At 42.9% G+C, this 16,780-nt stretch overlaps 1 protein-coding gene across 4 annotated transcripts; it reads left to right on the forward strand.

Moving 5' to 3' along the window:
- The first annotated feature begins 6,651 nt into the window (after positions 1-6,651).
- LOC125518715 (DNA repair protein RadA) lies at positions 6,652-16,279 on the forward strand. Of its 4 annotated transcripts, XM_048683544.1 has the most exons (16): positions 6,652-7,460; positions 7,589-7,644; positions 8,905-8,963; positions 9,154-9,225; positions 9,379-9,462; positions 9,693-9,800; positions 10,150-10,212; positions 10,307-10,387; positions 11,600-11,665; positions 12,623-12,778; positions 13,321-13,398; positions 13,635-13,673; positions 14,054-14,136; positions 14,350-14,422; positions 14,668-14,755; positions 15,822-15,959. In XM_048683544.1, exons 1-15 carry the CDS (start codon positions 6,733-6,735, stop codon positions 14,749-14,751), a joined length of 1,830 nt encoding a protein of 609 aa, XP_048539501.1. In that variant the 5' UTR covers positions 6,652-6,732; the 3' UTR covers positions 14,752-14,755; positions 15,822-15,959. The 4 variants fall into 4 exon arrangements, with proteins under 4 accessions (XP_048539501.1, XP_048539503.1, XP_048539502.1 ...); XM_048683546.1 differs by lacking the exon at positions 15,822-15,959 and having other exon boundaries at positions 6,653-7,460; positions 14,665-14,755; XM_048683545.1 differs by lacking the exons at positions 14,668-14,755; positions 15,822-15,959 and adding an exon at positions 14,500-14,657 and having other exon boundaries at positions 6,653-7,460.
- Positions 16,280-16,780: the final 501 nt, after the last annotated feature.

Raw genomic sequence — 16,780 nt, forward strand, 5'->3', positions numbered from 1 at the left:
GAGTACACACTAGCATATACTGTATGTACATGCAAATGCAACCATGCATGCAAGCACATAAAATCGTAAAAGAGCGTATATGTACCGTAGCCTGGCCTCCCGGAGAATGCGAAGGAACTCTCGGTTCTCTGCATGCGTCAATGGAGGCACCTCCGCCATTGTTGCCGCCCGCAAGTATGTGACTGTGCGTATACCGAGCAACCATGGTGTGTATATATACACATTTAAAACGGACGCTTCCACTTTGAGCGTAAACCTCAGGAAATGCTAGCGAGTAGTACGTAAAAATATACTTATAATAAACACGCATGACTCGCATTGCTCTGTATTCTAAGCGCCCAACCAACCATGCATATGGGCTAATATTTAAGAAGCAAAGACCTCTACCTACACGATCAACAAAATGATTCAGTCGAATGTTAGTGGTGCTTATGATACGTATAAAATGGGTATGGGTTGATGTATTTCAGTATTTGTGCTGAAGTAATGGGTGCATGTACTATTTAAAACATACAGTTACATGAATTCACGTAAAAAACGATAGTTATAGGTATATCAACGATCGACCCACGTTGTACAACCTACACATAGTGCTAATACGTTCGCTAGAAAAATCTTAATCGGTTGGCTAAGAGATTCTGCAAGCGACGTGCGTTGAGGAGCCATACTAACCGGCCTGGTGATCGCGTCTACTTTTTTTAACACAGTAGAGAGGTAAGCGCTCATATAAACGCGCATACACTCACTCCAATAAACGCACACACGCACACCCTATTCCTATGAACACCTCCGAAAGACTGAGCCGGCATATCATCTTGAAATTTACGAAGTCACCGTAGCCACCTCGTCGACGGGAACGTCTCCTCCCACTGAATGCGCATCGCCAGAAATCCTGAAATAAATCCAGGAATAAATGCAAGCACCAGGACTTGAATCCTGATGGGCTGGAGATACCATAGTCCCTCTAACCATCCAACCACAGGTTGGTTCGCCGCGTCTACTTTAATTATTAGCTGATGCATGCGCCACATGGGCTATACGCTGTGCAATTGTTCTCCGCGGGACACTGTGATCTAGACAAACCTGCATAACAAAACGCCAGACCTGAAGAACCAAATCTGGGGACACGCCATCTTTCACACACCTCCCGGCGATACAAAGAAGCATCACCGGAACGAGGGCGAGGTGGGTGTACCTTATTGCATGCCGATAGTGACACCATTGTCTCGCCACCGCCAAACGGAGACAACTCTAAATTTATTCCTAACCCTACCATCACTCGAACAAAGCCCGGGTGTCCCCCTCTCTTCATCTAGCGGCAGATGGAGGGAGAGGTGGCCCTCAGACTCGTGGGGAGCAGTGGCGGAGCTACACTCAAAAGCTTGGGCGGGCCAGTCTGAAGAGAAACCTAATATTTTTGATAATTATGACCCACATCTACCCTTACCCCAGCCTGGTGCAGCAAAATTTGGACGGGCCATGGCCCTTTTTGCTACAATGTAGCTCCGCCAGTGATGGGGAGTATGGTCAATCGGGCTCACCGCTCTCCTAAGTGAGGGGGAGAGGAGAAAAGAATGACCCAACACTTTAACATCCTAACAAATTAAAAGAATTTAACGTCCATTTGATTTTCCTTGCTCCACCATGCAAACCAGTTCATCATTTTCATTAACAATACGTACCTCCTCATAAATCTCTGGCCTTACGAGAACATTCGTGTTTGGGGTTGATTTTGCCACATTCGCAAGTTGACCAGAATTTGTTATGTCTATAACTTGTTGCAAGCAAGTTGCATTAATCGTATCAGCCTTTGTTACGATCAATGAATCGTCAATGAAATGTAAATGAGGTACTCCCTCTAAATGAGAATACACTGATTTTTAAGTCTTTGATTTGACTAACGGAACATGAGTTTTATTCCATAAAAACTATATCTATAGATACATTGTCAAATGAAGTTTCTAAACATATATTTGTTGTCGCATATCATACATATTTTATTAGTTAAACTGATTATCTAAAACCCCGTGTCCAGCTTATATTCCCATCTAGAGGGAGTACTGAGTGTGCATTTCTGCAGACTCTGATACCTTCAAAGCCACCAACTTCTTCTTCCTGCATTAACAAACTAGACAAGCCTTCCGCATATGGCAACGAAGTGACAAGGGATGGCAAAATCCCCTAGTTGGATGGAAACCATCTGCCACCTGAGAATTGAGCCAAATTAAGTTTAACCTTACCATTCCTGCTAAAGGAGCCAGCTGATCAGAACATCTTTACCCTTCCTAGAATAGAACCCGCGTTTGTTGCACTGGAGCTTGCCTCATCCAATGCTATCAAGTCGCCATGCAAACCCTAGTCCACAACGGGACATGTCACCCAGCTCAAGCCTATCACATGAGACAAGAGCCAAATGATCGTCATGAACAAGGAGAAAACCCATGGTCGCGATACCACTGAGAGGAGGGAAAACCTTAGACTTACGTCGGGGAAAACAAATATGTAAACTCTTTTTTATGATGCATACTAATATGGGTTTATATACCTTTTTTTAGAAAACTCCACTCGAACTTATGGGTTTATATACCTAGATCCGCCAATACATCTATCGTACTCAATTCAGCGTAAGCTAGTTTCTTCTTTCTTTGAAAGCCTATTGGCGCTTTAGCCCGGGCGCAGCTATGCCTCACTTTATGCGAGACGGTACCTTGGCTCGCCTATAGGGAGCCAGTAGTGGGTCGGCCCAGCAACCATGTGGGATTGTCATGCCGATGTCACGCACGTTTCCTTTTTCTGTTTTACGCTTGTTTATATTTTGGAAATATTAAATACATATATTACAGAAAATTAGTTTTGTTAGTTTTTTACAATGTTCATCATACGTTAAAAAATGCACATGCATTGTAAAACAATGCTCAACTTTTAGAAAATATCTGTACCATCAAAAAATGTATGCGACTATCAGTAAATGTTCCAAGTTCTAAAAATGTGTTTGACATTTTTTTAAATGTTATACAATCATACCATTCAAAAAAAATCATACCATTCAAAAAAAATCATTACATTCAACGTTTGAATTTTTTTTAGCATGCATTCAAGAAATACTTAACAACATTAATCATGTGTTTAAAAAATATTAAACATGTACATAAGATGTTTTAGATGTATAGAAAAAACATACAATGTGTATGAAAAAAGTAGATATCAAAACATATATTTAAAAAACTATTAATCATGTCCTTAAAAAAATGGTAAACGTGTACAAAAAATGTTTGTGATGTATATGAAAAATGTATAGTGTATGAAAGACATGTGTTAAAATATTTAAACAAGAAAAATAAGAAGATGAAAAATACCAAAAAACACAGACAAAAAACAAATAAATCCGATGCAAAATAGTGAAACCCCAATAAAGAAAACCACAAACATAAAACTCACGCGACAGCTACCGTCCGGTTCCAGCCCAGTAAGTCCGCGCCAGAAGCGAGACCTCGCAGCGGGCGAGAAATAACTCTGGCGCTTCAGGTCGAAAAGATACACGTTCTGCGGGCCCAACCAACCGACGGCAGGTGTAAGACCCGAAACCCCCGTCGGGACCTCCTACATTTTTCTTTTCAAATAATAACGTTCACACGCGTGGCATATTTGCACATCACTGACACGCCTTAATCCATGTTGCTTCTGTTTTTGTACGAATCCTAAATAAATCTGTTAAAATATGAGTGCCACGTGGCATCATCGTGTGCGTGGGAGTTGGAAAATTCGGCCACACGTCCCGCAGCATGCGGTTTGCCAGCTGCGCTGACCTAGTCCACGTGCGCGTGGGCGAACTGCTTTTCGTTCACACAATACTCATATGTTGTTGGATGGCAACGGCAGTTGCACGTAAGTGGCAACTAGGTAAACACACATGGTAACTATGATTCGTTGCTAGACGGCAACTGCAGTTGCGTGTACATGGCAACCAGATAAACACACATGACAACTGTGATTAACCATACATAACAACTATGATTGAACCACACGTGACAACTAGATAAACACACGTGGCAACTATTGTTTAACCATATGTGGCAAGTAGTTAATCAGACACGGTAACTAACATAAATTCGACATAGCAACTATAGTTAACCAAAACAGAAAGAGTTGTCATGCTTTTACAACTACATTTGCCATCCCTGACAACTACATTTGTCATCCCGGATGGCAACTAAATCGTCATCCTGCGGGTACCTAACGTAGCTGCCCAAGACGTGGAGGCACATTTACTTCATGCCACACGTGTGGGGTGGGGATGAATAATATTTGTTAGGCGTATGACACGAAGTAGCTTCGTCTAAATGTGTAAACAATTTTAATATTCGCCCACACATAACCCGTGTGGGTTGCCTCCTGCTCACACCACACACGGTATGTGAGCGAATGTTTAATATACCACACATGTAGTTTTTTTTGTGGCGATAGACGCGGCGGAAACCAGTGAAGTGGGCACCCCCTCCCCATGTGCGAGGCAGCGCATGTGCTGGGCGGGAAGCTACCTTGTTTTTCTATTTTCCTATTTTTTCTGTTTTAACTTTTTTCCTTTATAAAATAATTCAGGATTTAAAAAAGTTATGATTTTGGAAAAGATGTTCATGGATTCAAAAAATGTCCATGACTTAAAAAATATTCCGGAAATGATAAATGCTCACAGATTCAAAAAACATGAGTTTCTAGAAAATGTTGACAATATTCAAAAATTGTTCGAAAAATTCAGAAAAAATTATTCACAAACTTATAAAAATGTTTCCAATTCTCTAAATATTCATGAACAGAAATAATATTAGTAAAAAATGATTCTGAATTTCAAAAATTGATCCTAAACATATATGGAATTTCAAAAAATGATCCTAAACATATATGGAATTTCAAAAATTGTTCGTGAATTTGAAAATGTTGAAGATTTTTTAAAAAATTCACAGTTCATACAATGTTCATGAATTTAAAAATACTCATGATTTCAATACAATGTTCATGATTGCAAAATATGTTCACAAGTTTGAAAGATGTTCGAAAAAATTTGAAAAAGAAAAATAAAAGAATAAAAAGGAAAATAAAAAGGAAAGGAAAAAACAAAAAAAGGGAAAAAGAAAGAAAAAGATGAAAGGAAGACAAAAACCCGGTCCAGGGTTGGTTCTAGAACCTTCCAACTACCGGTCAAGATAAAATTCAGAAATGGGCTGGCCCATACGAATAGCGGGTGAGGGGTTACGCGCTAGGTCACTAGAACCGGCGGAATAGAAGTGGACGGGTCGGGTCGTAAGGACATCTTCAACGACGACCTAACCAGACACCGCATTTGTGATTTGTCCCCTATAAAAAAATTGCGGAGAAGGGGGATCAGTCCACGTTCCTCATCTCTGGCCCGTCGTGAGCCCCGAAAAATGAAGCTTCGCCTCCTCTGCAGTCATGAGCGTCAAGAAGTCAAGTTATCCGCCTCCGTGTCACCGACCAGCGGCTAATCGGCCGACGATGTTGAGGCCGCCAAGCTTAGCTTCAACGGGAAGGGAGGAACGGTGGCCTTCATGTGATACAAGCTTCGGAGACCTCTTGTGCGTTACTCTTCCTTATTGCCGACGACGCTCGTGGACGTGCCGACTTCTTGGTTGTGGCGGCGGGACGCGGCCGAGCTGGCGACCTAGTCTTCGTCCTCACTCTTGCCAAACACTTTTATCTACTGCCTCGTCCATCTCCTTGTAGGCGGCCTCTAAATCCGCCTGGTATTGGTGGTAGCGCCAGCGCTCACGGCGGATGTCGTAGGCAAAGTGATAGGACTCGAGCAGAGCCTCCTGCTCGGGCACGTCCACGTCCGGCGCAATAGGTGTGCCGACAGTGAGTAGCTCCTCCGTCCGTCGCTGCTCGTCGAGGAGGCAGAGGTTGTAGGCATGGTCGGCCTGCGCTTGCCACAATGTGACCTTTCGGTCCTCCAGCACGATGTCCATGTAGTGAGCACGGGCCTTGCCCATGGTGATGCCGACATTGGCCGGCGCAGACAGTGGCACCGGCTCGTCGTCAACCGCCTCTGCCATTGGCGCGTCCGCAACGCCGGCCTCTGGTGAGCTCGTCCGTCTAGCGCCCTGCCAACCAGCAGTAATGGCGACGATCTCCTTCTTCTATTCGAACGAGAGGCCGTCCCATAGGGCTTTGGAGCTCGAGGAGGTCATGGCGGGGATTGTGCGGTGAGGGATAAAGAGCGGAGGAGGGTGGATGGATGCGGTTGTGTTTGCCGACCTGTGGGGGTTAAATAGCGGGCATAGGGCATGCCAGATGGCGAGGTCCTTAATGGTGGGCGGCAGACGGACGGACGAGTGGCACCGGAGTAGGTTTCTTGGCAACCACGCACGCGTGGCAGTTGTCCGGAAGCCCGCAAAGCCCCCTAGTTTGTCTTCGGTTTGCGAGAAAAAGTTTATCTGGACCTTCGAGTGGACCGATGCAGGACCGCATAGCAAAACACGTCTAAACCGCGCGGTGAGACGGTTGCGGGCGTTTCGAGGGTCGGCGTTCGAGATGCCCTAAGTAGTTATATGAAAGTAAAATGAAATTACGGGGAATATAATAGTGTTCCCCTTTGTGAAATTTCTTTCCCTTCGCCCGCCGCTCCCCCTCCTCCACTTTCCCCGCCGGCGCGCCGTGTTTCCGCCCCCCAACCCCCCCAAAACCCTGCGAAAACCTCCTCCGTCCCCTTCCCCTTCCATGCTCCGCACCACCGCCGCGATGCTCCCGTCCCCCTCCTCCCTCCGCGCGTTCCTGCGCCTCTCCAGCCGCGGCCCCCTCCCCCTCCCCCGCTTCCGCCCGCTCCCGAGCCCCGCGCTCCTCCCCCACCTCCGCCCCCTCTCCTCCTCGCCCAAGCCCGCCCGCGACCCCCTCGCCCCGCCGGAGCCGCTCTCCTCGGCCTTCGCCGCCGCCGCCGCCAACCCCGAGGCCCCCGCCGACTCCGACCCCGACTCCGACTCCTCCTGGGGCGTCTTCGACCCCGTCGCCGGCCGCATCGTCCTGCAGGCGCACCCGCCCCCTACCCCTCCCCCTTCCAGCTCCGACCGGGAGGAGGACGAGGATGAGGAGGAGGTGGTGGAGGTGAAGCGGAAGGCGAGGCCGAGCGGCGGGAGGCGCGAGCCCAGGTGGGCGGACGTGGCCACCGCGAGGAGGGCCGCGGGGAAGGGCGGCAAGGCGCCGAGGGTCTCGTACGTCTGCAGCAACTGCGGGGACGGCTTCTCGCAGTGGTGGGGCACCTGCCGCGGCTGCCAGGCCGTGGGGACCCTCACCAAGTTCTTCCCGGGGGCCGCCGACTCCGCCGACGCCGACGCCGAGGGGTCGCACCACGCCGGCCGCTCCTGGATTCGGCAGACGAGCAAGGAGATGGTGCCCAAGAAGCTCCGGGAAGTCACCAAGGGGTTTGACCAGGCGGGCTGGCGCATACCGCTGTAAGGTTCCTCGCCCTCAGTCTGAATTTGGAGGAATGCTGGCTTCCTTGTTTTTAGTTCTCTGAACTGCCGTGTAGATAAATTGTGTTAAAATGTTCAGATTGATGAATTATTTGTTTACTCACCAGGCCAGGGACCTTTGGAAATGAAATTTCTCGGGTGCTTGGAGGTGGCGTCGTTCCTGGTAAAACATCACTCTAACGTCTTTGGTACTGGTTGAAAGGAAACTTGGTGTAGGATCAGTCAAGGGATCGTATCTGTATAGATTCAGAACTGTGACATACTGACATCCATCATGCAGTTCTACCAAAACTTTCAGATTGCTTAGGATACCCATGTCTCATCAAATACGGTGTCAGTCAGATAATGCTTTTCAATATACATGTTATTTTGCCTCTCAAAATTGGCCTCAGAGTGAAGCTGACCGTAACACATAGTGAAAATAGACTACCGAGCACTGCCATGTGCTCATAAGCTCTTAGCTCTCTACTTTTACATTCTTTCCATTCCGAGACTATTTTTATCTTGCAATATTGCTTGATTTGGCTTGGAACGCGCATCTTCTGCCTACATGTTGCACCTGGTCTAGATTCTTGCTGTTCCATTCTTCTTACTCAGTTTGTCTGCTGAAATAAGTTTCAAGTTTCAGATAACATGTTGGACATGAATATTCAGTAGTTACTGATAGACATAACCCTATATTTTGCCCCTGCTTGCTCTAAGCCTCTAACCTGGACGCTGTCTGCATACACGATGTGCCACATTGGCACATCCCCATGGGTCCTCCAAACCAGCCACAGCCTCCCCTTTCCTTCCACTCCCTGTACATTTCAGCCACAACCCCTCAACTGAATCTCCTCCCCATCTTTTTGAGTCCAGAATCAGGTACCTACCTCTGCTCCTGCACATTTTCATTCATACGAGAATGCAAATTAATGGTTCATGTGTGTTTGCAAACGATGGCTACCAGCCTACCACTACAATTATATTTAAATCTTGGGAAAACAATGAAACTTTATGTTTCAACTCAGTTTGTAGCTAATGCCCTGACTTTTTCCATGGATCAGATGCTGGCTTTAGTCGTTCCAATTTGTGGTTTTCGTCATGGTCTGAATTGAATATAAGCACTAGGGGTTGGTAATTTATTACCAGAAGGATGTTGTAGTTCTATGTGATTTTTGGTTGTAGATCGCCAGATTGTAACTAATGAAAGATTGTTGTGAAACCCAAGCAACATAAAAGTTCCATACGGTTTTTGTGTGAGCTTGAGCCCACTACATTTGCTTCCGATCTCGTGTCATTCCATTTTTGTATTACATTGAATCATTGACCATGTCCAGGAAAAACTGCACCTCATGTGTTGCATGAAGCTTTCTGTGTTTCATGGCATCACTGCATTACCTACTGTTTTTCATTGTTGGCCATCACACATGTGCTTTTGCAGGCTCCTTGGTTTTAGTAGGTGGGGATCCAGGTGTTGGCAAAAGTACATTGATGCTACAGGTAAAGATACACATCTGGCTATTAATTGTTACATTGGCATGCCTTTTCCTGTGTTTTCAACCCATTAATTCCCTGCATGCGGTTATCTACTTATACTTGTGAATTTAAAGTTGATGTAATTACTCTACATTTTGGGATTTCTGCACCTAATTATTTAACTTTGGAATCTGACAACATTTTTTCTATGTAGCTTGCTTCTATTGTATCTGAAGGTTCCGAGGACCATGGGTCTTCTCCTGTTGTGTATGTGTCCGGTGAGGAGGTTGGTTATAGCCTTGTCCAATCTCCATCATCTGCACGTTCTAACTGTTTTGTGTTATTGTTGACAAAAACTCCATGGACTGATCCATATGACACTCTTATGATTAGCTATTATCCTGAACATTTTTTGATTAAATTGTGACTTTATCCGCAGAGCATTGAGCAAATTGCAAATAGGGCTGACCGGATGAGTATCAAGTCTAAAGATTTGTATCTATACTCTAGTACAGATATTGAGGTAATATTATTTATCTGGCATCATTTATGTACTCATTTTCTTAGGTTCATTGACCTTTGTTTTAAGGAAACACAAACATGCTAGAATAAGACGTTTCATATTTCATATCTTGTGATTTGAGATTTTTTACCAGCTGAAAATCAAATAATTTTTATCTTGGCCTCTTGGGAGAATCTTAGGAGACGGATTCATAATTGATGAGCTATTGATGTCTCTCACTTGTTCAACAGGATATCTTGGACAAAATCCAGCCATTATCTCCAAAAGCTCTTGTTGTTGATTCAATTCAGACAGTTTATCTATCAGCGTTTGCTGGAAGTGCTGGGAATCAAGTGCAGGTGTTTCAACCAGTACATTTAAGATTATTTTCTTACTACATTTTGAGTTCATTGAGAGTGGCATTTATAGTAGTTTTTCCTATCTTGTTGACTCTCCAATTGTCCAATTCAGCTCAACCAACTTCATGAGTACATATCATGGTAGCTGATCCTGGAGAACTTGACCCATTTTCTGAATTTTGGTATTGAATCTAGTAACAAATTATTTTTATGAACTAGGTTACAGATTGCAAACCAAATATTATTTAACATAAATTGTGGTACTGAGCGTGATATATAAGTCTTACAAATGCTCATATTCATATCTTCGCTTGCTGAAAATATCTCCTATTTTCCGTGTGGAGCATAGGTCAAGGAATGCACATCTGCCTTGTTAAGTTTTGCAAAAATGACAAATATCCCTGTTTTCCTGGTGAGTGACACACTGCGATATATTTATTCTATGTCCTGCAAAAATGGGCGATTATGTTTCCTTGATTATGTTTTCTCTCTTTCTCTTCCTCTAGATTGGACACGTTACAAAAACTGGTGATATTGCTGGCCCTCGTGTTCTAGAGCACATAGTAGATGTTGTTTTGTATATGGAGGTTGGTAAATACTGATTTATCATACATGTTTTTGCTTGGTAATATTGGAAGATTGTTTTAGAATTTTCATATAACTTTGTAGATTATACATGTGTATGCATCAATTTTTTTGTTCTGCCTGGGAATGTGTCTCTTTTGGCGATACATGCTGGGGAATGCCTTAAATATAATTGTTTTATTATGAAGGATCTTTAAGCTCACAATTCCTGTTAAAAAGTTACTAAGAGCAGTAATTGTCTACCAAAAAAATCCTTTGTCCACATTATTAACACCCAGGTGATAATTGATGGATTTTTCTTTAAAGAAAATTCAAACAATCATGAATTGGCTGAAAGAAATTAATCATATACCAACAAGAGTTTTCCTCCCTTTTTTCAGAGTTGCGCAGTTGACATAGCATGGCAAATCACAAAAACCACATTGTGTTCTCTTTATCGTTGAAACACAACTTGTTCTAGAATCTTGAGTCTTCTATATGGGTGTTGAAATGAGATAGGGATCCTATGCAGTGGTGAGTAAAATCAATGGAATTGCATCATAGTGAATTTTCTTCACTGATGCAGGAACTGATTCCCAAGTAGGAGATATTGGCTGAGACCTTGTAATTATTTATATGTGCACCACCGTAACACTAAATGCATTGAGCTGTGATCCGAATTTGTTTCCTTTTGCGCTAGGAGGTGTGCTTGTACATGAAGTTCTTTTTTGTCCCCTATACATTTGCCTGCCGTAGACCGTGAGGTCAACAAGTAGATAATATAGGAAGAGACTCATTGTAAGATCCTACTTTAATATCCTCACATATTGTTTCCCCCCTTTGCACGATCGTGATTTGTCCTTGCAAGGGTTTCCACATTAAATGGTGTCTCGCCTATTCTTCGGACCATCTTCCATTCTCTGCATATTTCACTAACAAAAACATCAATCTTCATTTTTGTCATTGCCTCCATACAATGTTCCAGGTCATCCAGCCTTTGAGAAATGTAATACTCCCTCCGATCCATATTAGTTGTAGCTCAAACGGATGTATCTAAAACTGAAATACATCCAGCCTTTGAGCGACAACTAATATGGATCAGAGGGAGCACTATTGTTTATCACTAATAAGGTGTAAAATGTGTATATTTCTAAAAACCGTGCAACTTTACTCTTTTTATGCAAGTTCATGTATTATACAGTGCAAGCCTAACAAGCTTGCTGCTCTTCTTTCAGGGAGAGAGATGCTTATCTCATCGACTGTTACGGTCGGTGAAGAATCGTTTCGGCTCAACAGACGAGGTATATGTATACCCCCCCACCCACACACATACTTGTCAAATGCAATGCATTTCTTATCTTATTGTATTGTATAAAAAGCATCTGTGTTGGATTTATCTGTCCTGTTATTCTTAAGGTATTGCTTTCTTTGTTGCCTATTATCTTCCGATGTGATATTCTAGTTCTGACGGCTAGTAATATTTCGTCTGCATGGTTAGGATTTTTTTTCTGTAACACTTCCTCCAGCCAAAAAGGTGTTGCTCTAGATAAAAATAAGATCGTGGAAGATCAGCAAAATGGCCCCTTCCTGATTCTGAGTGGATGCAACATGTTTATTCAGCAAATCCTAGAAGATAGTATTCACAGACCTGTCTAATGAAATTGACTTTACTTTTTTATGACGACAGCAAAATCTACTATTGTTACTGCTATGCATTTTGAAAGCACTTCTCAATTTTGGATGTACGGTTAGTTAAAGGGAAATAGTTCGTTAGCAGCATCTTTGTTCAAGCCATAACAGCATCTAACTGGGATCTTTTATGTCTAAATAGCCGCCCCCACTAACTATTTTAAAGCACATGCAACTATGCCACCTCATTCTCTCTCTCTTTCTCAAAAAAAAAACCCATGACACCTCATCACCTGAATAAGCTTCAGAAATTAAGTGCATGCATGCATGTGTCCTTCATACTCGTTTTCTTCTCCCACACGTATGTTTTTTTAACTCTCTACCGGTAACTGAGTGCACATCTGATGTGATCAAACATATGCAATAGATTACTAATTGGAATATTCATGTTCATATAATCAAATCTTGTGGAAATTTATTGCAACCAATTCCCGTGGCAACACGTGGGGTGTCGTCTAGTCACGAGTTAGTAAAGATTCTTGCAACAAACTGGATTCTACTGCACCGCACATCAGCCGCAAACTGACCCTAAAGCAAATGTGTGCCACTTATGCCTTTTTTTTGGCCAGCTTGGTGTATTTGAAATGTCAGAACACGGTCTGCAAGCTGTTCTGAATCCCAGTGAGATGTTCTTAACTGAGCATGACTCTGATTCTGAAATACTGGCTGGGCTTGCTGTAGCTGTTGTTTTGGATGGATCCAGAACCTTCGCTATTGAAGTTCAGGTACTCGATATGATATCATTCTTGAGTTGTGATTTATTTTCTTTCCAACAATTCATATTGTTTATTTTGTTCTCATAGCATAATGTTGTGTTGAACTTAATTTTGTCAAAATGGAACTTGTCGTTTGCTGTTAAGGTTTTTTGGTATAGGATGTAATAACAGTAAGGAAACTTAAGAAATAATTGTGTTATCAACTAGACTCGCTGTTTTGGAACTTGTATCAGTCTTTTGAATTGGGCATGTGGTACTGCAGCTTTGCTCATAAGCTAGCTAGTTGCATGAAGCTTGAATCAATCTGTTAAATAGGCCGCATACTCCCTACAAAAGCTTTGTTTATAACGTTTTTGTCATTTCACTCTATGTTGGACCTTGTGAGGACCATTTGGACCATCTGGGTACTCTGGATATTGCAGCTGAGTTGAGACCATGGAATGTAAAATTAATTTCCTCGAGACTTCCTTCAGCGTTGCTTCGAATAAAATTTCACCTTTCTTTTGCACATTTTAGATTGCAGTTCAAGAATTACAAGTGTTGTTTTTCAGGCACTGTCTGTTCCTGGTTCTCTTGGTCAAGGAAAAGTTGTTGGCACAAAGTCAAAAAGGGTTGAGATGATAATATCAGTAAGCACTTAGTAGTTTCCATAGTACTTCCATCCTATAAAGCATTCTGCCCTATAGTGTATGTCTAAAGTAAATATACATATAAGATCCAGCTGGATCGGCAGTATTCCCAGATTAGATAAGGCAGATGGATAGTGTTGCAAGCTTATTCTAGCTCCGCTAACCCAGCATTTTGGTGATAGAGCTGCAGAAATAAAACAAATAATGCCAACTAACCTCTTTTCTCAACCCTACAGGTTCTTATGAAGCAGGCAGGTCTAAAACTTCAGGATAATGTAAGCTCAGTTCCTGAATCTTAGCTCTTTCTAGTTGCATGCAAGGTTTCCTTGTTAATTTAGAGACACAATCAGTAAGCTGGTGTCATGTGTAGGCTGGTTAGTTGCTTGATTGGCCTTTAAAAGACTTGATGAGCTAATTTGCACCAACATTCTGCCAAGCCACATATGTGCTCTGGTAGGGGCATTGAGACAAATGCTGGTGTGCTCTAAATTATTACATGGATGACAGTGGCCTATCTGTAGCAAATTTTATTGACACTTTCCGTACTGTGCCAGGATTTGGGTCAATCTTGACTATAAATCAATCTTTTAGACGTTCTGTTTCCAGCTTTGTTCCCAGATTCTGATTCTGGTACTATTTTCTGTTTGCCATGCAGGTTATTTATCTGAATGTGGTCAGTGGGTTCGAGCTGACGGAGACTGCAGGAGATCTGGCCATAGCAGCTTCGATTTGCAGCAGGTCATTCCTTTTGTGGTTTATGTTTTAGAGGTCTTAAGTACTCCCTCCGTCCCATAATATAAGATGGTATTACATCCAATATGCTCAGTTGGTATAAGTACTGGACCTCCCTCCTTAAATACCTCTTTGCACATGCCCCTTGTGTTAGGGTCATGATGCAGATCTGTTTATCGAAGTAACTGTCGAAGTAACCCGTTTCCTCCTTGTTTTCAGTTTCTTGGAATTCCCTATCCCAAATGATATTGCATTTATTGGAGAGATTGGCCTTGGTGGTGAACTTAGAACTGTAAGTTTATACGTTTTTCTGCTTTGTGTGACCCTTGTTGGCTGTGAATATTCTTAGTTGGTACTTGCGGCTTATAGGAAAGAGCTTGTGTTTGACGAGGAAATTGTGCCTTTGGAAGATAATAAGGAAGATGTTAATTGGGAAACAGGATTACCTATGTTATTTCCCCAAGCCTATAACAGTGCTTAGCAATTGTTATCTCTGACCATTTTACTGAAGCCAATAAATATTACTACCACCAGTAGATTTTGCAGAGCCATGGAGCTATTAACAGGTTCATAGGAGAAGTATGCCCCACTAACCATGTTCCAGCAACTACAGTGCCCTGACCCGGTAAACAACTTAATTAGCATTTTCCCCCCTATATTGTGATAAGATATGGTTCCCGTGAAGAATTTGCAACGCTATTGAGTACCTGTAAGCCATTTATTGGCTTGTATGCTTCTCCTAATTATGCAAATGCATGTTACAATGGCTAACCTTTTGCTATACCTGATTATGTACTTTTCACTTATGGATTTCATACATGGCAGAAGTGCAAAATAAATCTTTTGGGTCAGGCAATTTACCATAAATTGTTTAAATGGATATTGGTTTGTAAACGCCGCAGGGGGGAGAAACCCCTGGGTCTTTAATTAAGCAGAGTGTGTGACAACCTGCCGTTGCGAGCATGGAGGCACGAACACGGGTGGGCAGGGGCGCATCAGCCCGCCTGTGTCAGCCGGGCTATGCCTCGGTCCACAATGCACAAGAAAACAATCTGTCCGTATTTTGGACATTATTTTTGCTAGATGCATTTCATAGATACATTCCAAATAAATGCTAGTGAACTTCTGACCACCCATCAAATACTAGTATTGCTTGTTGTGTCAAGTGGTCATGCATAAACGAGGAACTCAAACTTTTGGAAGACTAATCTGCAATGTATGTGGACAACCTATGTTTTTAAGGCGATGCCTTACTGCCTTAGGAGGGGGGGGGGGGGGGGGGGGGGGGAGGGGGGGGGGGGGGGGGGGGGCGCTTTGGCGCCTAGGCGGGCGCTTTGGACGCCTAGGCGCCCAAAGCGGTCGATTTTCCAAAGCGGAGGGGGAACGCTTCGACGCCTAGGCGTCGCCTTAGGGACGCTTTAAAAACATAGTGGACAACATGCATTAGTTTTATCACTGTCGCTCGGCCTGCAGAGAAATAAATCTATTTACTATTGGAAGTACACTCCTATGTGGCAACAATCCCCTATCACTTTGTTCATCTTTCAGTTTGCCCCATACACTCCAATTTTGCAGAAATTACAGAGAAATAATTTGCATTTGCTTATCCAATTTTATTGTCATGGTTGCTTGTTTATTATTTTTGCCTGATCTCTCCGTGTTCAAGTTTCTTTCATTTTTCCCTCTTTAAGGTGCCAAGAATGGATAAGCGGGTGATGGCTATCGCGAAGTTGGGCTACAGGAAATGCGTCGTCCCCAAGACTTCAGAGAAGCTGCTCAAACCTCTCGATCTCGATATCCAGATCTTGCCCTGCAACAACCTGAAGGAGTTCATAAACACAGTGTTCAGGCCCGAAGTATGATGTTACATTCTGACAGGGTGTGCTCTGCGTACAACTAGCTGATTGAATGACTGTAGGTTTTTAGCGTGCCTAGGTCCATTGGTCAAGGAACCACGGCTCACCATGCTTGCTGGTCACCACTCTATGCATGCTTGATGTAAATCTTTTTCATCCCATCCTGGTTATGTATATACTCCTTCCATCTATATAGGGCCTAATGCGTTTTTCAAGACCGCCTTTGACTATTGATAAAATTAATACTACATGACATGTATAATGTGAAAATTATATCATTGAAAGCTCCTTTCACATACAAATTTGATGATGTGCTTTGTGTAAGTTGCATGTCATATATTATTGCTCTAACATTTGGTCAAAGTTAGCCTCGAAAAACGCATTAGACCCTATATAGATAGAAGGAGGGAGTAGTTCTGTTTGCCTTTGTGGCATGGGCTCAGGTTCCATGATGGTTGATAATGAAAGGTAAGGTAAGGAATCTTTTGTATTCCCTTTGTAAACTAATATAAAAGCGTTTAGATTAAATAGTGATCTAAACAGTCTTATATTAATTTACGGAGGGTATATTAACCAGTGCCCTTGTTCTTGTCATTTTTGGGGCTTCTTTAGTTAACAGGATTTTACATACTTCGTGATGTGATGGAAAAGGAGTAGGAGTTAGATGTCATGATATGTAGAAAACCTACAGGACTGAAAACACAAGAATATGTGATAGGAAAAAGTTGTTTGATGGCGTTCTAGGAACGAAACATGAAATTGCGTGAAGATTTGGATTTAGAGGAAAATCGTCG

The sequence above is a fragment of the Triticum urartu genome, chromosome 7, assembly GCF_003073215.2.
Source record: "Triticum urartu cultivar G1812 chromosome 7, Tu2.1, whole genome shotgun sequence".
Taxonomy (NCBI): Eukaryota; Viridiplantae; Streptophyta; class Magnoliopsida; order Poales; family Poaceae; genus Triticum; species Triticum urartu.